At 46.3% G+C, this 23,626-nt stretch overlaps 1 protein-coding gene across 2 annotated transcripts in view; it reads left to right on the forward strand.

Moving 5' to 3' along the window:
- The first annotated feature begins 439 nt into the window (after window positions 1-439).
- The window catches only part of LOC128330236 (integrin alpha-X-like), a 62,783-nt gene continuing 39,596 nt past the window's right edge, over window positions 440-23,626 (forward strand). The window contains exons 1-6 of one of the 2 annotated variants that reach the window (XM_053262750.1): window positions 440-559; window positions 9,415-9,529; window positions 11,437-11,549; window positions 18,694-18,758; window positions 22,314-22,428; window positions 22,747-22,877. In XM_053262750.1, coding sequence (XP_053118725.1) covers window positions 520-559; window positions 9,415-9,529; window positions 11,437-11,549; window positions 18,694-18,758; window positions 22,314-22,428; window positions 22,747-22,877 — 579 coding nt within the window. In that variant the 5' untranslated portion in view covers window positions 440-519. Of the gene's footprint in view, window positions 560-9,414; window positions 9,530-11,436; window positions 11,550-18,693; window positions 18,759-20,769; window positions 20,959-22,313; window positions 22,429-22,746; window positions 22,878-23,626 lie in introns of those variants that run through there. The other variant, XM_053262751.1, reaches the window with a different exon arrangement.

The raw sequence follows: 23,626 nt of genomic DNA on the forward strand, positions 1-23,626 counted from the left end.
CTTGCCTCCATCTCCCTTCCTCTACTGTCTCCCCAGCTTCAAATCCTAAACTGTAAGCTCTAGAAGGCAGGGATTTTGTATTCTATACAGCGCCTTGCACAATTAACTTATTGTACATAATGAGGAAAAACATTGGCCTGGATGCAGCGGCAAATAGTTAAGCACATCTTGCATGTGCAGCATGACGGCAGCATTGAAAGAAGAAATGGCCTTTGTTTCATTTCATCTTTTAAGCAATAGGGGTTGGTGACAAAGTAATTTTCTGTCTTGGTCTCTCCTGCGGTCAAAACCACTCATCCCACATGCCTTCCTTTGCTGCTCCTGATTCAGCTTCTCCTTTTAGACTCTCTCTCTCTCACACACACACCCTTTTTTTTTTTTTTTTGGCAAAGGTCACTAACTTGCTTGCTTCACCTGACATCAGTTCCATACACTGCCGTGGTATAGACACCCACCCTTGGTCCTTCTGACCACCCTCCAGCTTCCCAGGGCATTTGCACTGTTAGCACTCAGCCAAGAATGGACTCCTCCTCACTGCTCTTGTGCTTCTGTGCTGCTGGTAAGTACGTCCTTGTTTCTTTTTCTTTTTCTTTTTTTTTTTTGAAAAGACTAGATCAGAGGAAGGTCATTCTGAGGCCAGATGTTTTCTTGGTATAGAAAAACCAAGAATGACAGAGAAGATCAGCAAGAGTATTTTGGGGATGCAAGGTGAAAAATCTCTAATCCTCAGAGAAGAATGTTCACTTAGAATACACTGCAATGGATGTTTTTACGACAGAATACAGGCTGCAAACTTTAGGTTAGCCTTGGGTGCTGTGTAGCAGAAAGGAAAGCAACCAATTTCCCCCTAAATAATAATAATTGGCAGATCAATCAACTAAAGCTTGGGTTGATTAATCAGTGGGGGTGGGGGAGCTACTTTTTATTGGCAGGTTTGTGAGTTTAAAGCCACTCTTTTTTCTCTTCATTTAGGGTAGATAGTAGTTTCTGTAATAGGGAATATATCTATATCTGTAATAAAGGATATGTCTATACCTGTGTATGTTTATGTAATAGGGACTATATCTATATTTGTGTGTGTGGTCTTCCCTTCCAGAACTGAGTAGAAACTTCTATTGGATTGTAGGTTTTCTCACATTTCCTTCAGTATGTATGTATATACTGCTTTTCAGCCAAAAATGGTTCTTAAAGAAGGCATAAGAAAATGCTCCCCTATCCCAAAGGGGCTCACAAAATAAAAAGAAAAGGCCAACAAACAGCTACTAGGCAGGACAGTATACTGAGATGCAAAAGGACAGTTGTTCTCCTCCTGCTAATTGTGGTGGTGGTGGTTATGGATGCTCATATACCGGTTTTCAACCAAAATAATAATCTCAAAGCAGTTTATATTTAAAAAAAAACACCTGTGATTCCCTCTCCCAAAAAGGCTCTCAGTCTAAAAAGAAGCATAAGGGAGACATCAGCAGCAACTACTACTAGAGGGGTGCTGTGTTGAGCTGGAGAGAGAGTTGCTCTCTCTCTCTGTTAAGTAGAAGAGAGAACTTTGAAAGGTGCCTCTTTGCCTATTTAACAGGAGCTGCTGCAGAGGGAGCCCTGATGTATTTTGCTGTTGCACAAGATAAGAAAAAAGAGGGAAGAGGGATGAGAAGGATAAGGGAGAGAAAGCCATAGGGGATGGTAAAAGAAAGAGAGAGAGCTCTTCTTTCGTGCATACATCCCTGGATATGTTTTCGTGAACAAGGCTTCTGCCTTCGAACAGAGAGGTCCCTTCCAGCTATCATTGCACCAAGACAATAATAGACCTAATTGCCATGAAGTGGCCTTTGATTGCATGGGGGTTTGGTGTGTTGGTGGGCCTAGAAGTGGAACTTTGGTTACCCTCCCCCCACTTTTGGAGAGCACCAATCACCACTGGTCGTTCTGTAGTCTCAACCTGTCTCTGCTGAGTTCTTAGTGAGGATCCACAAGATTATTAGCAGGGCCGGCCCTAGGATAAATATTGACCTGGGTGAGAAGTGTCTTTGGCACATGTGCACACACCCACATGGTTAATTTATCAGTGTGGCCAAGTTGTGCGGCTTGTGCACGAATGCAAAACATAGTAGTGCAACAAGCCGTACTACTACTGTTCCCAGGCTTTCCCAGCAACGCCCCTGAAGAGGGTCTCCAGCTGCCTCTTTTGCTGCCAATGCTCTCCTGCTCCACTGCTGGGACTGCACGGAAGTCCCACATGCCTTCTGCAACTTCCTCTTCTGTTTCCCCGCTGCCTCTCTCTCGGTCTTTCCTTCCATCCCTTTCCCAAACTAGCTCTCTCTTACCATAAAAGCAATTAGCAGAAAGAGAAAGCTCTTTCCTGACTGTGCTACATTTCTCCCCAACTAAGCGTACATTCACCAAACAGAGAGTCATCAAGCTCAGCTTGGCGCCCCCTTCAGACTGGCGCCCTGGGCATCTAGTCAGCTTGCCCACGCCAGAGGCCAACACTGATGTTTGGACAGCGGACGTCAAAATGAAGGGATCAATACTGACTGTGTGAACTGAAATTTATATAGAAACCTCTCCAACTGCTGGCTGCTGTTCATCTTCCTAAGGCTTGCATTCCTGCTTCCTTCCCTTGAGGCTGTGCTTCTTTTGTGAGGAATAAAGCTGAGAATAGGACATCTTTTGAACCCATAATTCTTCCTTTATGGGGTTGAATCCTGCTTAGCTAAGGGGATAATTCATGCTATCACAAGACTTGGTTTCGTGGCAGTGAGCATGAATTGTCCCCTTTGCTAAGCAGGATTCACCATGGTTTGCATTTAGATAGGTGACTACGTGTGAGCACTGTCTGCCATAAGACATTCCCCTTAAGGGATGGGGCTGTAGCTCACTGGTAGAGCATCTGCCTGCATGCAGAAGGTCACAGGTTTAATCCCTGACATCTCCCATCTAAGGCTGGGAAAACCCCCTGCCTGAAATGCCATGGCAGTAGTCAGTGTAGACCGTTCTGAGCAGTAGCATAGGGAGACTGTGGTGGCCCATGTGTGGTTGCTGCCATGGCCCCCTGGCCCCACCCCTCATATCCGACATCAGACACGGTGGCCCAGCTAGCCATGCCCTGCATCTGATGTCAGACACAGGCGGTGGGGGAGTGGGGGGAGATCGGCCTGCGCTGCGTTGGGCAGCATGGGCCGAAGTGATTGTCCGGGCAGGGAGAGCCGTTCTGGCAGCGCTGCCCAATGCAGCGTGGGCCAATCTCTCTCCTAAATGGGGCCACACGGCCCCATTTGGGAGGGAGATCGATCAGCTCTGCTGCGGCCCTGATGAAGTGCAGGCCGATTTCAGTTCCAAACAGGGTCACGTGGCCCCATTTGGGACCAAAATAATGCCCCCCGCATCAGACGTGGGGGCGTGTCTGGGGCCGTGCTTGCAGCCCCTGATTGGTGGCAGCCCGGATTCTTTGAACCCATTCACCCAATGGTAGCTCCACTCCACAAAGGCAAGAAATTGCTCTCCCATTTGCATCCATGAATCATAAGGTCTGACAGGATGACACTCCTTATGTTGATGGTTGTTGTAAAGGGTACAGGAAGAGTTTACTTGTTTACCTAGCCTCAGCGAGGTGCAGTTTTAAACCCACTAAACAAAATGAAGGCTTTGACCAAGGGAAAGGGAAGGTTTTGACCAAGATCTAAAAGGAAGTTTCCCTCCACAAAGCCCCTTTTAATTTCATTATAGGAACATAGGAGGCTGCCATATACTGAGTCAGACCATTGGTCTATCTAGCTCAGTATTGTCTACACAGACTGGAAGCGGCTTCTCCAAGGTTGCAGGCAGGAGTCTCTCTCAGCCCTAGCTTGGAGATGCTGCCAGGGAGGGAACTGGGAACCTTCTGCTCTTCCCAGAGTGGCTCCATCCCCCAAGGGGGATATCTTACAGTGCTCTCACATCAAGCCTCCCTCTCATATGCAACCAGGGTGGACCCTGCTTGGCTAAGAGGGCAAGTCATGCTTACTCCCACAAGACCAGCTCTCCTCCCTAATCTGTGTCACAGTCTCCAGTCCTCAAACTGTGTGGCCGGAAGTGTTTTCATCCTCCACATGGCCTACTCATTTCCCCTCCTGCTGTTCCTACGCCTTACCCCATTGTCAAGTCACTCTATCCTCTGTTTCACAGCAGGTCCCTGTCCCCTCAGGAAGTGGCATGGAGAAAAGTGGTTGCACATGATAGTTGTGGGTTTCCAATGAGACCAAACATAGACAAAGATGCAGGTCACGTCCTAGCCAGGCTGGGCACAGTTGATAGATATAGTTACTTCCTAACTTGCGATATAAAGAATGATGTTAGAAGAACGCCACACACCCCTTTTGTAATAGCATCACATTGCTCTTTTATTTCTTCTTTTGCATCCACCCAGTTCTTAGTAATTGTAATATAACCCTCATGTACCCTTTCTCCCCCCACCCTGCTCTAAGTGTTCTATGCTTTTAACACAATGACAGGCAGAAATTCAACAAGGCCAGCTCCCAGCCCCACATCACTGCATCTCTTCTGTGCTAGGAACAGTAGCACCTGTTGGTTTTCTAGCTGAATAGAACTGGCAACCCTGACCCATATAACTTAGCTTTGGTTCTCAGAGAGAAAGTGGGCATGTTGTAGTGATGCTGGTCATTCTTGTTCCTTTTGCTAATGTTGTAATTGTTGAGGTAAAAGGTACTGAGGTGGGCCTGAGGAAGGGGTCTCCTTTAAGATTGGCTCCTGCTGAAGCCCTGCTGGATCCTAAAAGACCTGTTGAAAAGTAGAGTTTTTCTCTCCCCCCACCCCCCACCCCAAAAAAGGACAGTGGCTGACATCCTGACTATATTTGCTAGAGGAAGTCCTACTAAAATTTAGAATAACTCCTGGGTAGGGTAGTCCTACTTAGTCAAGATGTCAGCCCCCAGTTTATTGCCTTACTCTTTCCCAGCTTAGGTTATTTCCCCTCCTTGATTCATCCCTTTCTCTCTGGTTTGCCTGTCAAACACTCTGGGGGCACATTGCTACCTGGGGCGTGGTTTTTGGTGCAGAAATAGCAAAGGGGGAAGTCTTAACCCCTCCCCTTACCTCTTTGCTCTTGCTAAACCTCAGTTTACTTCCTCTGTTTCATGCCAACCCAGTTCTCTCTTGCTGCCGCTTCTGACTTCTGTATTTCTACCTCCCTCAGTCCTTGCAGTTGAATAAACAGAGTTGAATACATAGTACCTTTGCCCTGTCCTCCTCCATCTGTTCTCATCCTTTTGTGTCCTCTTCGATTGTAAGCTTGCAGTTGAGGCACTTGGTATAATAACAATGATAATAGCGTCGGTTTTCCTTAAAAGGGACTCTCTGCCTTTCATAGCTTCAAGATACGAGCAGTTTAACAGGTGCTGCTTTCTCCAGCACTGCAACAAAGAACAGCCACCAGGGGTGGTTCTTCCATGAGGCGAGGATATACAGTCGCCTCAAGCAGCAAATTATTGGGGAACCAGTGAGGTAGCAAGATGCCCTCCTGCCCCATGCTTTTAAAAAGGAAGGAGAAGGGGAACAGGGCATACTGAAGAGGGGAATACTGGCGGGGAGCAAGAGAATGGCAAACTCGCCATGTTGTTTTTAAAAAATTCACTGCTGCCCTTGCGCAAGGCCGCCATGTTGATGGCTCAATAACCATTTTTCTTGCTTTGCGCCCCACTTCCTCTGATGGAACCACCCCCTCCCCTCTTCCACCCCCTCCCCCCATCAGCTCTTCCAGTCCCACCAGCCCTGACTCCCTGCCTTTACTGGCCTCAAGCCAGTCTGATGTACTCGGCAGGCTGGCAGGGAGCAAGCGAACAGCAAACTTGCTTCATCTCCCTACGCCACCCCCGCCAATTATTATTCACCACTGTCCCTTTTAAAAAAATATTCATCATACAAGGTTGCTATGTTATATGGGCTAACCACGGTTTTTGTTGCTCCGTGGTTAGCCTGTCAACATGGCGGCACTGAGCGAGGGCAGTGGTGAATTTTTTTAAAAGAGGAGGCGAGTTCACTGTATGCTCACTTCCTCCAGGCTGCCAAGCTGCATCAGACTGGCTCGAGGCCAGTAAAGGCATTTTATCCATAGGAGCAAATGTACTTTGGGTTTAGTGAGCTCTTAGCTACCCTCGAGGGCATATTGCAGTCCTTAGCTATTCCAAGCAGTGCTGGTGGGGCTGGAGGAGCTGATGAGGGTAGGGGAAAAGAGAGGAGATGGTGGATCCATCATGGCGGGGGGTGGGGGCGTGGAGCCCAATGGAGGAGGCTGCTGGGAGCTGCTCCAGCAAAGCAGAAGCACAAGCACTTTTCTGCAGAGCAGCTGGACAAGGCAGATAGGGGAAGGAGTGGGCTCTTCTGCCTCCTCCCCACTAGGGCAAGGCAGCCTTCTATTCTGGGCAACAGTGGAGGGAGAGGGAGAGAGAGCAGCTGGAAGAGAGTTCGACAGTCTGCCTTGGCTTTCCACCAGGAAGAAAAGAAGAGGGAAAGAAAGCTAAAGGTGCTGAATAAGTTGATATTAGCTTTATTCTGCAGAGCCTGATGCATTTCAAGCGTTGCTGTATCTTTGTTCTCTTATTGGAAATTATATCCTGCATCAGCAGGAATCTCTTTCTACCCCCATGAGCTTCTCTAGCCTCCCTGCCTTGCCCCTCTCTGCATCCACCCACCCACTTCCTTCCCTCCCTCCCGCATACACACACCACACACACAGAGAGTTTTAAAAAGCTGGTCATCCACCATGCATGCACACACGCTATTCCTTGCTTGCCTGAGAACAGGGGAATGTGCCAATAGGGAGGAGGGGGAGGCAGGTTGCCCCCGCCTTCTCAACTCCATTGGCCAGAAATGGGCGAGAAGGTGGGAGGGAGCATGCCGGTATAAGTGATCCTAGATTCAAAAAAGCTTGAGGAGCCATAGCCAACCCTAATAAAAAGCAAAAATATGAATGGCCACAGGTTTGCTTCGATTCATGCTTATATGTGCTTTATAAATTCTCGTCCTAAGTCGTGCTAATTTGAGCCACTTCCCCCGGCAGATTGGAAAAGCTCCTGGAGATTTAGGGTAGATTTGTAAATGTCTGATTCTGCTCTTTGAAGTCCTTTCCTCAAGGTGTATAAGCCTTTTGGGGGCCTTAGCATATACACTGGCATATATCAATGCATGTTCTGGGGCACTGATAACAGGCCACTGGAAAACACAATGGTTTGTCAGGTGTGTGTGTGTGTGTGTGTGTGTGTATGTCAATCAATGGCTGGGAGATGGAGACAGCAGTTGCTGTAAGAGAAAGAGGGGGCTTCCTTCTCTTGTGTAAACATTCCTCTTTGTCTGTCTCTTCAACTCCTTACAGGAAGCCGAAGCATGCAAGAGAAAGAGTATCCCTTAGGGCAGTGTTTTTCAAACTTGTGTTTTTCTCAATTTGTTGAATTCCTGGACCCCCACCAGCCCTCCAACCCTGTGCCAACCATCTATTTAATGGATGAGCAGATGGCAATTCTTAAATGGCATATTCTGCGTGTGAGGATCTGTAGGTTGAGGTGAATGAAGAGCAAATGTTTCGTCCTAGCAGGAGTACTGCCCCTCTCCAATGGCACCCCAAATTATTGCCCGGCAACATGGCCCATCGGGCTGCTTTAGGCCAGAAATGGGCATTTGGTGGCTCAGAAGCTACCAGTAGGTTCCTGCTAATCTGAAGTATGGGTCCAATGGTTTGGGCCTTGCTTCTCTCGCTCTCTTGCTTCCCTTCCCTTCAGGCTAATGCTTCAAATCGAATGGGTTGACTGAGTGAGGGCATTGATTGATTAAGTGCCATCAAGTCAGTGCCGACTCTTAGCAACCACATAGATAGATTCTCTCCAGGATGATCTGTCCTCAACTTGGCCTTTAAAGTCTTTCAGTGGTGCATTCATTGCTGTTATAATTGAGTCCATCCACCTTGCTGCTGGCCGTCCTCTTCTTCTCTTTCCTTCAACTTTTCTCAGCATAATGGACTTCTCAAGGGAGCTGGATCTTTGCATAATGTGTCCAAGGTATGATAGTTTGAGCCTGGTCATTTGTGCCTTGAGTGAAAATTCTGGACTTATTTGTTCTATGATCCATTTGTTTGTTTTCCTGGCTGTCCATGGTATCCTCAAAAGTCTTCTCCAGCACCATAGTTCAAAAGCGTCAATACCTTTTCCTATCTTATTCTTCAAAGTCTATCTTTCGCATCCATAGAGTGTCACGGGGGGAAACCATTGTCCGAACTATTATAATCTTTGTAGGTATAGACACGTCACGGCATCTAAATATCCTTTCCAAGGCCTTCATTGCAACCCTACCAAGTGCTAGTCTGCGGTGTATTTCTTGACTGCTGGATCCTTTACTGTTGATGGTCGATCATAAAAGGCAGAAGCTATCCACCACTTCAATGTCTTCATTATCATTTCTGAGGCTAGTTGCTGTGCACATTGTCATTAATTTAGTCTTCTTTCCATTTAGTCGTAGTCCTATTTTTTCACTGTGCTCCTTGACTTTCTTTACTAGAGCTTGCAGATCATCTGCATTCTCAGGTACCCGAGGGGAGTCATCAGCGTAGTGCAGGTTATTGAAGTTTCTTCTTCCAACGTTAAAAACACGCTCATCTTCTTCCAATCCGGCTTCTCTCAGTATACGTTCAGCACGGACACCCAATTTTTCATCCTTTGGGTGCTTAGAGTTTATTTTAGTTTCCCATTAATTTATCTCCATATCCTTCCTTCATCAATCAGACTATCCTGCTCCCCTGCAGCAAATTTACCTTAGAATTCAGGGGCCTGAATTATTATTAAAATTATTCTTATTTAAATAAAATAATTTAAAATTATTTATTCAGTATTTGTAAATTTTTGTACAAGCTGACTGGCTCCGCCTCTCGAAGCTGCTGTTTTGTGCTGGCAGATCCCAAGGCTCTGGCAAAAAAAGAAAAAGGGGAACAAAGAGTTTCCAGAAGCCTTAAACTTGCCCACCACTGCTCTAGACATTGACTCAAAGGACAGGGAGTGAGCAAGAAGATCCTTCTTCAAGCTGCTGCTAAGGAAGTTCCTACTTGGGTTTGAGAAAGAAAGAGGGGGACACCACCACCCCCAGCTGCTGCTTGTCCCATGACAGCAGCAGGACACTCCCATTCTCCCAAAATTTGAGAACATTTCCTGAAAGTATTTTATGGCCCCCGATAGTCCAGGACAGGGATTCTCACCCTTGGGTCCCCAGATACTCCCATCATTCCCAGCCACAATGGCGAGAACCCAAGAGTGAGAACCTCTGGTCTAGGACTTAAATGTAGGATTTGGCCCCATGGTTGCCAGATACTGCACTGACCTCTTTGACATCCCTTCCCTCTTGCTGAACAGAAGGTCTAACCAGCTGTTTATGGATCCCCTGCAGTGCTGCCACCCTGCTACGGATTCAGTGTGGATACAGAACGCCCAATCATCTTCCGGGAAACAGCAGAGGGTTTCGGGCAGACTGTCGTGCCATTGGGAAGTGGAAGAAATGCAAGGTTTGTACTTCTTTTCGCTTCAGATCTTCACTCTTAGGGGGAGTCATTTTCTCTCTCTCTTGTTGTCCTGCCCCAAAAAGCTGCCCCCAGCAGAAGTGACACAGGAGACACCCCTGATTTCTCTGCATATTGTTGCACATTCTACAGTTCCCCGAGCAGTGAAAAGTTGCACACTCCACACTTCCGGCAGCAGTGCTACCCAGGTAGGCTTCCTTTGGATCAGATTGCACTGGAGACTTATGGCTTGTTTGTGATATGTGCTTTGTGTTCAAGCATACATTTTCATAAAGGGTGGCAAGCAGGATGTGTTCCTCCAATGCAGCAGATCAGCTACCCCACCTCAGAGATAGAGATGCCCTGCACCTGGTGGTGTAACAAGCTCAGAGGGGCCATGTGTGTGCAAGAACAGAACATAAGTCCCCCGGGGTGGGGGTGGGTGGGTAGGAGTGGGAGCCAATATTTTTTGGAAGGACTTTTTCTCCAACCCCCAGAGCTCCAGGATGCTCTTATTGCACTCCAGGATCCCCTTATATGCATGTCTACTCAGAAGAGAGTCCCTCTGAGCTGAAGTGTTAAACCACTTTGCCCTAACATCCCACCCTTTCTGTCCTCCTCCATTGCCCACCTCTTTGTTTCTGACTCCTGTAGGAGCCCCCTATGCACTTCCTCCCGCCCTCATTTCCACTGCTTGCAGCAGCAAATCTACTCCCCTCACTTGCTCACCCGTCCACCCCTCTATTCATCCTTGCCAAGTTGAGTGAGAGCAGCACACACTTCACTTCAGCACCATGCACCCATCTGCAGGAGCCTGTCAACGGCTGGCCACACCCCCTTTCATACCCTCACCAACGGTCATCACCATAGCTGCTCTCCCTGCCCAACATCTACCCCTCTCCATAGAGATAGAAAGACCAGAGTCTGTGGTCCTCCTCCTCCTGGTCCCACTGGGCAGCCTGTGTCCTCTGCACACGTTAGTTCAGTTGTAGATCCGCCCTGTCTGCACCTCAAGGTGCCATGAACTCCCACCTCATTTGTTCATGCTTTCTGCCTCCATCTCTTCCATAGGACAAACTTCTGATTATTACTCACAGGTGTGCACACACACTTCTGCCTCCTCCTCCCCTTAGCTGAAGAGGGGGTGCCATCTATTCCATGTTCTGATGTGTCTCATTCAAACACAAGGGAGCAATGCTGCCAACTAGGGACCTTCAGGTCCCAATTGAAACTACCCACCTGACAAGGTCTGCTGGGAGGGCTCTGTTCTGTGTGCCTACGCATGCTGAAGCTTGAGCATGTAGGACAGGGTTTGCTTGGTGATGGCCCCAAGACTGTCAAACTCATTCTCAGATGAGATCCACATAAGCTCCTCACTTTCACTCTTTCAGATAATGTTTGATTTCCTCTTAGTTGGTTGTAGCTGGGTTTGTTTATCTTGAGGAATTTTGTTAGATGTATTATTATTTCTTGTTTACACAGTCAGACAGGTGTTATTGACTGGTTTGTTTTATCCAGTCATCGAGTCCTTCCCAAGGACCTGGGATGGCTGAATTTTATTGTCAATGTTGTTGCTGTTGTTATAGATATCATCACAGAATATAGGCTGTTCCTAGTAAAGCTACTTTTTGTAATTGGCTGCTGGTGATTTCTGTGGCCCCTATGGTGTTGAGGTGCTCTTCAAGGTCTTTTGGAACTGCATCCAGGGTGCCAATTACCACTGGGATTATTATTATTATTATTATTATTATTATTTCTAATTTGTTGTTTGCTGCCCTGGAATCCCAGGATGAAGGATGGAATATAAGTGCAAATAATAAATCAATCCCAAACATTAGCTCCCGCTGAGGAAACATCAACAATCCATTATGGACAATTAACCAGCAACTAACAATATGTTCCCCCACTTGCAGGGTGCTGGTTGGTGCCCCTCTCCAGAAGGGGGATGTGAATGAAACGGGCAAACTCTATTCATGCCAGCATTCGCCAGGCAAATCAGGAAGCTGTCAAGAAGTCAATTTGCAAAGTAAGTGCTTGGCTGGGTGGGTTCTGCTTGCCTGTGGCGTTACCACCAAGGGAAGGAGTTGGGAACCCCGTCTTCTGCTGCACTGCTGGAGCACCTTCCCAGGGCTACATCATGTGTGCTGCAATTTTGCAACTGCCCTGCACAAGAACAGAAACTAGCTCTGGCAACAGAAATGCAAGTGAACGGAGAATCTCACAGAAATCAATATACGACTTCATTTGCAAGTTAGAATGCTTTTAGACTCAGGTTCAGGGAATTAGGAGTCAGAACTCCTAGGTTAGAGGTTCATTTTCCAGCTGTTACAGAAAGAATGGTGTTGTTTACCCAGTTAAACCTGAGATTGACGTCAATATGAATTCTGCCCTCTGACTGAGAGAGTCAGAGTGGAGTCTTGCAACTTGAGCCCAGAAGTCCCAGTTTAAAATCTCACCTTAGCCACAAACACATTAGGGGTCTTTAGATGAATCGTTGTCTGTCAGGGCAAACTAGATGAGATAAGGGCAGACCCATGCAAATTCCTGCAAAGCAATCGAAGACCATTTAAAGTCCGGCATGAATGGGTGGGATTGAGTACCAAACCAGAAGAGCATAAAAACATAAGTCTCAACGGATCAGACCAAAGGCCCATCCAGTCCAGCACTCCATGTCCCACATTGGCCAGCCAGACAGTTGCATCTGGGAAGCCCACAAACAGGGTATGGAGGCAATTACCCTCTCTGCTGTTCCTGCCCCAGCAACTAGTAGGCAGAGGTATATCGCCTCTGAATGTGGAGGTTCCCCATAGCCATCAGGACAAATAGCCAGTTTATTTGTCTAGTCCTCACTAGACAAATAAACTCCTCACGTTACGTACAGCCAAAAACTAGCAGCATCACCACATTCTGCAGGAGCAAAATCAATACATCAATTATGCATTGTATATGACCAGAAGTACAGATGGGGCGAAGGGCTGGTGTGGGGGGAGGCAGGTTTCTGCTTGCCCCCCGCCCCACACTCCCCAGTTTGCTCTGCCATGGCACACGAGCGGCAGCGTGGCACACGAGCGGAGCTGCAGCAAGTGGCAGAGGATGGAGCCGCAGGAGGAAGTCCTTGGTGCCAGGAGGAAGGCAGTGCATTGAGGGATCTTACTGTGCGCACGCAGGCTGTCGGCACCGAGGTTAAGGGCATGCTCGCACCCTCAACCCTGGCTAAAGGCCAAGGTGTTGTAGGGTAATGACTTAAATAGCAGAGTATTTCAGGAGCTATCTCACTCCCATGACAGCAGAAGTTAACAAGGTCTCAGGGACAACAGCTTGCAAATGATAAACATGGAGGTTCATGTAAGGCTAAACTAATCTACTTTAGTCAGAAGTCCATGATGATAGGAAAGACCTATATCTAACAACTGGCTGCATGGTGGTCAGTCAGAGAGATGCCACCTGGGAAGGGGAAGGGGGAGGAGGAGGAGGAGGAGGTGGTTGTGGTGACCACTCCCAGGAAGTTCCTGAGTACATTCTATCAATGGAGGGGTCACAGAGGCAGAGATGGACAGTAAAGAGAAGGAGACCCTAATTTATGTCTACTCCCAATGCTCCTAGAGTCATTAGGGTTACTGGAGCAAAAGGTCAAAGCCATTTGGAGCTGGAGCTCCAACAAAAAATTGGGCTATCTGTGAGGCTAGCACTGGGATTGGGATCGATCCTGGCACTCCATGTGAGCAGCGCAACCTAGGCTGGGCTGCCCTATCCTGGGTTGGGCTGCTCATGAGAACAGCCTTACTTTCTTTTATCCTGAATCTAGTGCCAATCCATTTCAATTGATGATCCTGAGTTCTGATATTATGGCAGAGGAAGAAAAACATTCTTCCCACCTTCTCCACACCACATAGTTTATAAATCTTTAGATCTCTCTCTTTACTTGCCTTTTTTTTAAAATGAAGAATTTCCAAATGCTTTAGCCTTTAGGGAAAGTGCTCCAGACCTCTGACCATTTTGATTCCTCTTCTCCCACCCACCCCTCAAAAACCTCCTCCCCTTCGCTGTTTTTTGAGGGGAGGCAATTTCTCTCAGGGGGAAGAATGGGGCCATAGCTAGAGCATCTGCTCTATCTATCTATCAATCATATTTTTATACCGCTTGATATGTACATTTCTAGGCGGTTTTACAAAATTTAACATATTTAAAAGCCAACACAGATTAAAATACACAACACAATAAAAACAATAGCATAAAACAGTTATTAAAACAAATTATTAAAATTATTAAAATTAATTCTAATTAAAAGCCTGCAAGAATACGAGAGTCTTGAGGGTCTTCCTGAAAACAAACAGAGAAGGAGATGCTCTTATTTCAGCAGGGGGCATATTCCAAAGCCCTGTGGCATCCAGAGAGAAAGCCCCGTCCTGGGTCGCCACCAAACGAGCTGGTGGCAACTGTAACCAGACCTCTCCAGAAGATTGTAAGAGATTGCAGGGTTTATGACAAAGGAGGCACTCTCTTAAATAGCCTGGACCCAAGCCGTTAAGGGCTTTGTAGGTAATAACCAGCACTTTGTATTTCACCCAGAAACATATTGGCAGTCAGTGCAGTTCTTTCAAAACCAGGGTTATGTAGTCCCTTCGTGTTGTCCCAGAGACCAATCTGGCTGCCGCATTCTTTACCAATTGCAGTTTCCAGAATACATACAAAGGCAGCCCCACGCAGAGTGCATTACAGTAGTCAAGCCTGGAGGTTACCAGCATATGCACCACTGTTTTAAGGTCATTTACCTCTAGAAATGGACACAGCATATGTATCAGCCGAAGCTGATAAAAAGCACTCCTGGCCACTGCCTCAACCTGAGAAACCAGGGCAAGCTTTGGGTCTAGGAGCACTCCCAAGCTACATACCTGATCTTTCAGGGGGAGTGTAACCCCATCCAGAACAGGCAGCTCTAAACCATCTCTAGGGTCCCGACGCCCCACAGTCATTACCTCTGTCTTATTTGGATTCAACCTCAGTTTGTTATCCCTCATCCAGCCCATTACTGCCTCCAGGCAGGGGTGTACCAAGGTTGGAGTGGGTCCGGAGTAGATTTTAAAATGGGCCCCTCGCTGCCTTCCTCTCCTTCTCCTGGCCCCTTCTCCATGTCTCTGCTAACTATCCCAACTACAGTTACAAGTAGAACCAACTAGCAGTAGAACCAACTAATACAACAGTATCAATGAAGAACTTTAATACTTGCACATATCCCAACTCAAGTCCTTGAGCTCCATAACTTGCAAGTTCCAGCTATCTGAAGGCACCAGCTGTATTATAGTCATACTATAAGGAGTGGGGGGCAATTGTTTGCATGGCAAACATGCCCCTAAAGCATTGTCTGGTAATTAAGCAATAAATAAATAAGACCATTCCACTATTTTCACTTTCTCCCACTATATATGCACCTGTCTGAGATTATAGTTCATGTATAATCATGCCCATACACAGTCCCATATCGATCCTCCATCTGTTCCATGACCAGAACAGAGGTCCTGCTGCTTAGGGTTTCTGTGCTCACAATCTCTGTGTTACTTGTACTATGACATGGAGGTACAAGAGCTATGTAATGTAGATTTCTGCTTCTCTTGTTTTCCAATCAGAAGCTTGTAAATTGTTCAAACTTATAGATTTCACTTAACCCTTTGATGCATTTTGTTTATATAGATGGCTGGTTCAAATGAAACAGCACCCAACACATGTGATTAGGAAGGGAATGAGCTGAGTATGCCCACTGAGACATCCTCCTAATACCCTAACTCGTCATATCCCTTTATCGCATGGGAGGACTGTTCACAGGAACATAGGAAGCTGCCATATACTGAGTCAGACCATTGGTCTATCTAGCTCAGTATTGTCTTCACAGACAGGCAGCGGCTTCTCCAAGGTTGCAGGCAGGAATCTCTCTCAGCCCTATCTTCAAGATGCCAGGGAGGGAACTTGGAACCTTCTGCTCTTCCTAGAGCAGCTCCATCCCCTAAAGGGAATATCTTACAGTGCTCACATATCAAGTCTCCCTTTCATATGCAACCAGAGTGGTCCCTGCTTAGCTAAGGGGACAAGTCATGCTTGCTACCACAAGACCAGCTCTTGAATGACTGCTCATTCAAACAGGCTCCCATATGCATGTTCCAAGTATTTCAGGGCGGTATAGAAATTGAATTAATAACAACAGCAACAACAACAACGTGCCCAATGATGTGGACTGTACTCCATGAAAACTTATGCTTTAATCCATGTGTTATTCTCTAGGTGTGTCACAAGACTCTTCATTGTTTCTGGAGAATAAAGAGGTCCTGGCAAAAATAGCAAACAGTTGAAACCTGGGATAAAGCTAATGTGGTCAGGAAATTCTCATCCAGCCAAGCCTCATTGAATCATGCAGGAAAATTAATTCTCGGCCTTTGCTTCCTCTCTGAAAATGGGTGTAACACCATCTATAGACTATAGACACATTGCAGCTCTAACTACATGAAGTTTAAAGATTTATCCCTGCTGTTACTACCCTTAACAAACTCCCTAGCTCTGGTTCCCTTATCATCCCTGTATTCTCCAGGCTCAACCCTTGCTCCGCTCTGCCTGCTCTTTTTCTCTTCTTGTCGCTTAGTCAAGCAACTTCCTCAAACCAACCTCCTTTCTCACCAATCCCTGGCACCCTTCATACCAAATTCCTCCCTCCTTTGCTCCTCCTGCAGTGGTCCACTTCTCTCTTCCTACTCTTAAAACAACCAAGACCTTAGGGATGTTGCAACATATCCTTTGCTTTTTTGCCCCAACATTCTTTCCAGTTAAAATACTAATAATTATGTAGTAAGGCTGGGAGAGGCCTCTGCTTAATTTAATATCAGTGTTGAAAGCTATATAAACCTCCTTGTATCGAGGCAGTATACCTTGGAAAGCCAGAAGCTAGCAACAAACACCAGCTGGGCACCGCTATTACTTTTGTGCCCAGCTTCTAAGTTCCACAGAAGCAACTGCTAGCACTGTGGGAAACTGAGTGTTGGGTCACAAGGGCTGTTCATCTGTGCCAACAGTTTTATTTTAATAATAATAATAATAATAATAATAATAAGAAGAAGAAGAAGAAGAAGAAGAAGAAGAAGAAGAAGAAGACTGTTGGCACAGATGAACAGCCCTTGTGACCCAACACTCAGTTTCCCACAGTGCTAGCAGTTGCTTCTCTGGAACTTAGAAGGAGCTAAAGTTTTGCCTGCCTCACACCCCTCTAATGTGCATCACACCCCTCCTCAGTGATTGTGCTCCCCCTTAATTCCAGACCTGGGGATGGGGGGTGGATAGCCATGGTAAGGGAAGAAAAGCACTTTGCACATCCACGGATCAGATGCAATCTTTTTGTTCCGTATCACGTTCACGAGAACAAGTCCATGGGATTGTTGTTCTCCAGGCTTAACATGTCCACCCCGGCCACTGCCCCAGTGGGTCTCCAGTGCCTTTAACAGGAAAACGAAAGAAACTCTTGCAGAGGAGAAAGGGACCATGGTATTCTTAGCTCAAATAAGATTACTCCTGGTTCAAATTACAGTGATTGCAATTAAAATAATTTGACTCTTGTGACGCCCCCCCTTCTCCCACCCCACTGCCCCATATTTACTTCTTCCAAGAGTTCTGTTTGCTGCTGTCGATCCTGCGTGGGATAAGGATTTCTGGAGAGTTTTCTCTTGCAACTTTGGAGTGTGCTAAAAGCTACTAAAGTAATGATGCAGGAGGAGAAAAACGGCTCAAGCAGTAGAATGTGGAGACTAGGACGTGATGGCCTGCTGCAGCAGCAGTCCCTATCCTGCTGCTCTGGAGCTTCTCCTCCAGGGGCGTAACTACTATTAGGCAAGGGGAGGCGGCTGCCTGGGGGCCCCCACACCTTGAGGGGGGGCCCAGAGGCAAGTCACATGACCATATATTGTGAAGTGTGTGTGTGTGTGTGTGTGTGTGTGTGTGTGTGTGTGTGTGTGTATCAGCAAGGGGCCCATTTTAAAATTTTGTCTCTGGGCCCACTCCAGCCTTGTTATGCCCCTGTTCTCCTCCTTGTCTCCTCCAGGTCCTTCGTTCAAGTTTTTTTTTGTGTGTGTGTGGCAATGCCGGGCTGGCCAACCTCGCCACTGCCTAGCTTCCTGCGCATGCCTCCCTGCTGCTCACAGTGCACACGAGGCAGGCAGGTGGCTGCTGCCCCTGTCCAGAATGGAAGAGAGAGGGTGCACAGGCCCAGCTGCTCAGGTCTTGCCTTGAAGGCAAGGGAAAGCCGCCCTCATCGCCACCCTCGCCGCACCGAGGCCGCTGGCCATTGCGTGGCCCGCCCAGGTGGCCGGCTGCAATCAGGTGGCCGCTGCAGCCACGGGGGACAGGTGTGCGTGACTGGCCTCGGCGGGGGGGGGGAGGGCAGTCTGTGAAGACAATACTGAGCTAGATAGACCAATGGTCTGACTCAGTCTATGGCAGCCTCCTATGTTCCTATCCCACCTGCTACCCACTCCCGCATATAGGGATAATAATATTGACCTGGTTTAAGTTACAGGATACATATATATACTCTTTTAAATAAGTAATTTTTCCCCAAAAAAAGGTTATTGGGTGGGTAGAAGTTATTGTGAATGTAATGCCATTTGGGACTATTAGTGAGGAGATGCTTGTAACTGACATAGAATTCAAAGGAAGTTACTTCCACAGGGGTGGCAGTGTTGATTCTGTGGCAGCAAAGACAATAAAGGATCTTGTGACAACTTAGAGGCTAACAGATTTGTTGTTGCATAAGCTTTGTGGGCTACATGAAATGTTATCCTCAGTTGGTAAGGATGCATGAGTATACGAAAACAGTTAAACCATGGGCCCCAATAACCATGAAACGTATTTGGTCAGATCCAACACAGTGTAAAGCTTAAATGTATATAAGATCAGCACAGGACATGACAGAAGGATTACTGAAGTAATGTATGTGAAACTGTTTCAAGAATCTATACAAATTCTGTATTATAAATAACAACAATTAACTATTATTAATTATTAATAATTAACTATTATTAATTATTAATAATTAACTATTATTAATTAGTAATAATTAACTATTATTAATCTGTATTAATAATAATAATTCTGTATTATAGCTTAATTGCTTCAAAATATATTTCTCCCACTTTCAGGACCCAATGATGCTGTAAACATGTCTCTTGGTTTGTCTGCCTCTGTTCGTGGCTCTGAGATGCTGGTAAGCAATGCTCACAAGTACTTCTCAGAATCTCAGTTCTGTACAGCTATTTTTAGATTGCATAGTCAAAAAGTCTGCCGGTTTCAGACCAGAGTTAAGGCTAGCTCAATCTGGCAGAGCCTCCACAAGGCCGGGAAATTAGAGCCTAGGGCTGATGTGCCACATGATCAGTAATGATGTTGTGCAAGCTCACAAAGTATACTATCAGCCCCTCCCACCAGATGTGACTCACCTCAGCCCTAGCGGGCTCCTCCCACTCTCTCTCTCTCTCTCTCTCTCTCTCCAGGCAAAAGAGACACTAAAACTGAAAGCCACACACCCACCAAAACAAGCCCTGGCAAACAAACAAACAAACAAGTTATAGCAAGGAAATGGCTGGAGCTTTCCTAGACAGCAGGCTTTACCGCAGGATTAAGAGGGGTGAAGTACTGCAAGCTATGAGGCATATTGGATATTTTGAATTTGTCCAAACAAACAATGCCAAAAGTGGATTATTTTAACCCTGGACATAAATTGGGCTAAGCTCCAATGCTCAATGAAAAATCTGAATTGTGTATCGAGTGCTCCCCAATAGCTCGCAGGGGCTTTGACGTAAATCTGGACGATATGTGAATGAACACCTGCCCTTCCGGTGCTGAAGCAAACTAAAATCGTTGTCTGGGAACAGCCCTGGGGATTATGGGAGTTGTAGTCTAACAACATCTGGCATCTTTGCTGATGCCAGGCATTCCTCAGGGGATTTCTCTCAGGGGATGGGGCCACTCTGGGAAGAGCACCTGAAGGTTCCAAGTTCCTCCCTGACAGAATAGGGCTGAGAGAGACTCCTGCCTGCAGCCTTGGAGAAGCTGCTGCCATTCTGTGTATACAAGACTGAGCTAGATGGACAAGGTCTAACTTTATTTATTTATTATTTATTTATTAAAACATTTTTAATATCGTCCAAAACTTACGTCTCTGGGCGGTTTACAACAGAATAAAAACAAAGTAAAACATTCGTTAAGACAGAAAGGTGGGGGGAACACACATTACAACAATTAAATTAATTAACTTGATATAAGGCAGCTTGCCAGCTTCCTATGTTCCTAAGATATTGTTGTGGAGTATTTACACTAGGGAAATCCAAGTTAAATGCCCTATTCAGCCATGAAACTCACTCACACATCATGTCTCCCATTCATATGCAAGCAGGGCAGACTCTGCTTAGCTAAGGGGACAAGTCATGCTTGCTACCACAAGACCAGCTCTCCTCTTCAAGACCAGCTCTCCTCTCCTAAGTGCCACGCCTCCACCTCCCCACTCTCCCTCGTGGCACGAAATCCTCTAGCAGGAACATGAACCCGGCTTGCTGCAGGAGATTTTTACAGGCAGAGAGGGGCAGCCGCGTTGCACCCTGTCTGCTACAGCACTCGCAGCCTGCACAGACCCCGGCTACCTGGCAGCAGCATTGTCCAGCAGCATCAGCCAGCAGGAGCAGGTGACTGCAGCACCTGCCTTGCCATTTTGTGAGATGGGTGAAATTCATGCTTTAAAGTTTTCATAGAAAGCAGCAGTCAAAAAAAGAAAAAAACAAATAAAAAATATTTAAAAACTACCAAACAAAAACTCTTCCAGACCAGACCACACGGGAATCCCGTGTCTCATGGGAATCCCCTCCCCCCTACTTCTGATTAGCATAAAATTAAATAAGCATCATTAAAAAAATTAAGATCAATCATCATACAAATTTTGCTTACTGAAGAGAAAGTTGCTTGGGTGGATGGATCTGGATGGATCTCGAAGCTCTCCTCAACCCAACCACATTTTTGCACAGCACAAGTGGGAACCCCAGCACAACACGGTCTTTTTAAATAAAAATGGGGGTTTCCTGCTTCCTTCCAGCCCCATTCCAAAACTGTGCCTGCCTCCAGGTGCTCCTGATTGGTAGTCAGATAAATCAATCATAGCTGAGCCTTCCTATAGGCTCTTGGAGGACTAGCCCACCTTTTGACAATAAACAAAAAGCTGTTTACTGGCTTAGAGGCTCTTTAATATTAAAACTGGGGAGGGAACTCTTATGCTAATATTGTCCATCAAGGGCAGAGGGACCAGAGCCCATCATAGCCTCATAAACAGTAGGTGCTGGAGCAGTAGAGTCTTGAGAGACAGAGAGGATGCATGCACATGATACTGAATTCAAATGGTGCCTGCAGCTTATAGTTTGGTAAGTGAAATGGTGGTTGCAGCTGGAGATCTTTATGGGGGGCTGCACCCACTTTTCCCCTTCTGAGGAGCCTCCACTGGTTATGCTACAACTTCCATCATCCCCAGATACAGTGGCCTGGCTTTAAAAATAACAGCACTACGCAAACATGTCTGGGAGAAAGTTCCACAACTTTAGTGCCACAACAGGAAATGGCCTTCTCTGGTAGCCACCCACTTCCAAAGGTAGGAACATCCAGGGAAGGATCTCTGAAGAAAACTTTAGTTGGCAGACAGGTTCATGTGAGAGAAATTTGTCGTTTAGATACCCTGGGCACAGGCCATTAAGGCCTTTCAAGGCCAAAACGAGGACTTTGAACTGAAGGTGGAAACATACTGGCAGTGGCAACCACTGAAGGTCTTCAAGCACTGATGTCATATTTTGTGAGAGATAGGACTAGGAAGATGCTGAAAGGCATCATCTCATACTGCGCGGGAGGAGGCAATAGTAAACCCCTCCTGTATTCTACCAAAGACAACCACAGGGCTCTGTGGGCGCCAGGAGTCGAAATCGACTTGATGGCACACTTTACCTTTACTTTACGTTTAGGACAAGTAAGCTTTCCTCCCAGTTTGGGAGGAGAGCTGGTCTTGTGGTAGGAAGCATGACTTGTCCCCTTTGCTAAACAAGGTCCTCCCTGGCTTGCATTGCATGGGAGACTGCATATGAGCACTGCAAGATCCTTTCCTGGCATCCCCAGATAGGCTGAGAGAGACTCCTGTCTGCAACTTTGGAGAAGCTGTGCCAGTCTGCCAGGGCTGCTCAACTTCAGCCCTCCTGCAGATGTTGGCCTGCAACTCCCATAATCCCTGGCCATTGGCCACTGTGGCTGGGGATTATGGGAGCTGTGGTCCAAAAACAGCTGGGGGGCCTAAGTTGAGCAGGCCTGGCACTGCTGAACTAGATGGACCAAGGGTCTGACTCAGTATACGGCAGCTTCCTTTGTTCCTAGTAATCTTGCCATCACATTGTACTAGTTTGGTTTCAGGATACTTCTCAAAGGCAGCACCATGTACAACATGTTACATTAGTCTAGTCTGGCTGTCACTTGGGCACTGTAGATATCTGTGGGTAGACTGCCTCTCTTCTAAATGCCTACCTTCATTTAGAAATCTACGAAGAAGAGAGTGGCTGTGAGCAAGTACAGAGTGCTCCCCCACCCCACCCCACCCCCGAGTGAATAATTGGTGGCCTGCTCCCGACAGAATTTGAATGTGTATATGGGTGTGAATGGTTGTGGCTTCTTGGCAGTTTTAAACCTTGCACATTGTGTAAATGAATTAACCACTGCTAACCACTCCCCCTTGGTTCCACAGGTGTGCGGTCCCACAGTGCACCAGACCTGTGGAGAAAACATGTACATGAAGGGCTATTGCTTTCTTCTAGATCAAAATCTAAGGGAAATTGGTCGCTTTCCTGAGTCTCTGCCAGGTGAGATCAAGATAAAAGGAAGAGATGAAGCAAATAACAAAAGCCTTGTTAACTCATTCTTACATAGGGTATACACTCTGGGACTGCTTGCAAGATATTAATGTCATTCGAATGTCCGTGGACTTCCTTGAGTGAAAGCTTAGGGTTTAGTGGAATTTTGGTTGGTTGAATTGTAGGACTGTAGTCCACTGATGGGGTACTGATGGGTTCTTGAGAAGTGGGAGGAAGTGTTAATTTGGATCGTAGCATCAGATTTAAGATGTGTCTGTAATTCTTTTCTGGTTGTTTCAACCTGAAATTGGTGTTTCCATCCCCTAGAATGTACAAAACGTGTTGCCGACATAGTTATTCTGATAGATGGATCGGGGAGCATTGCACGTAATGACTTCAATAAGATGAAGACATTTGTTTCTGAGGTCATAAAGCGTTTCCAAAACACCGACACTCAGGTAATGTTGGGATTGTGAGGTGAAGGAGTGGCAGGTGGGGTAGAGTGTTTGTGTCTTGAGTGAAAGTTTTGGTTGCATCATTAAAAGTCTGGTAACACAGTCAGGATTCACACTCTGTTATCTTAACTGAACAAAGGATGTTTTCACACTGGGGCTCTTCAGTATGTCTTATGAACTTTGTGAGTGTGAAACAAACCCAAAAAAACCTAACCATGGAAACCATTACAAGGAAGATGTATGATTAAACTTTACTGTCCTGGAACCTTTATAAAACAGATCAGGGAAACACTTCCAAAGAACCCCAGCCTCTTTGTTCTATATGATTCATCAGTTCTTCCAAAGATATATAGTACTGTATTCACAGCCTGAGGATCTCAGCTTTTGGGTGGCTTTTTGTTTGTTTTAAGTACAAGTTTCTAGTCCTTGTGCAGATAGGCTTGAAAATATGTGAGCAAGGTCTGTGGTACTATGTATCATATGTTTTGTTGTTGTTGTTATTAAATCGATTTCTATACCACCCTTCCAAAAATGGCTCAGGGTGGTTTACACAGAGAAATAATAAATAAATAAGATGGATCCCTGTCCCCGAAGGGCTCACAATCTAAAAAGAAACATAAGACAGACACCAGCAACAGTCACTGGAGGTACTGTGCTGAGGTTGGGTAGGGCCAGTTACTCTCCCCCTGCTAAATAAAGAGAATCACTATGTTAAAAGGTGCCTCTTTGCCAAGTTAGCAGGGTTTTAATAT

Source organism: Hemicordylus capensis, chromosome 6 (genome assembly GCF_027244095.1).
Source record: "Hemicordylus capensis ecotype Gifberg chromosome 6, rHemCap1.1.pri, whole genome shotgun sequence".
Classification (NCBI taxonomy): Eukaryota; Metazoa; Chordata; class Lepidosauria; order Squamata; family Cordylidae; genus Hemicordylus; species Hemicordylus capensis.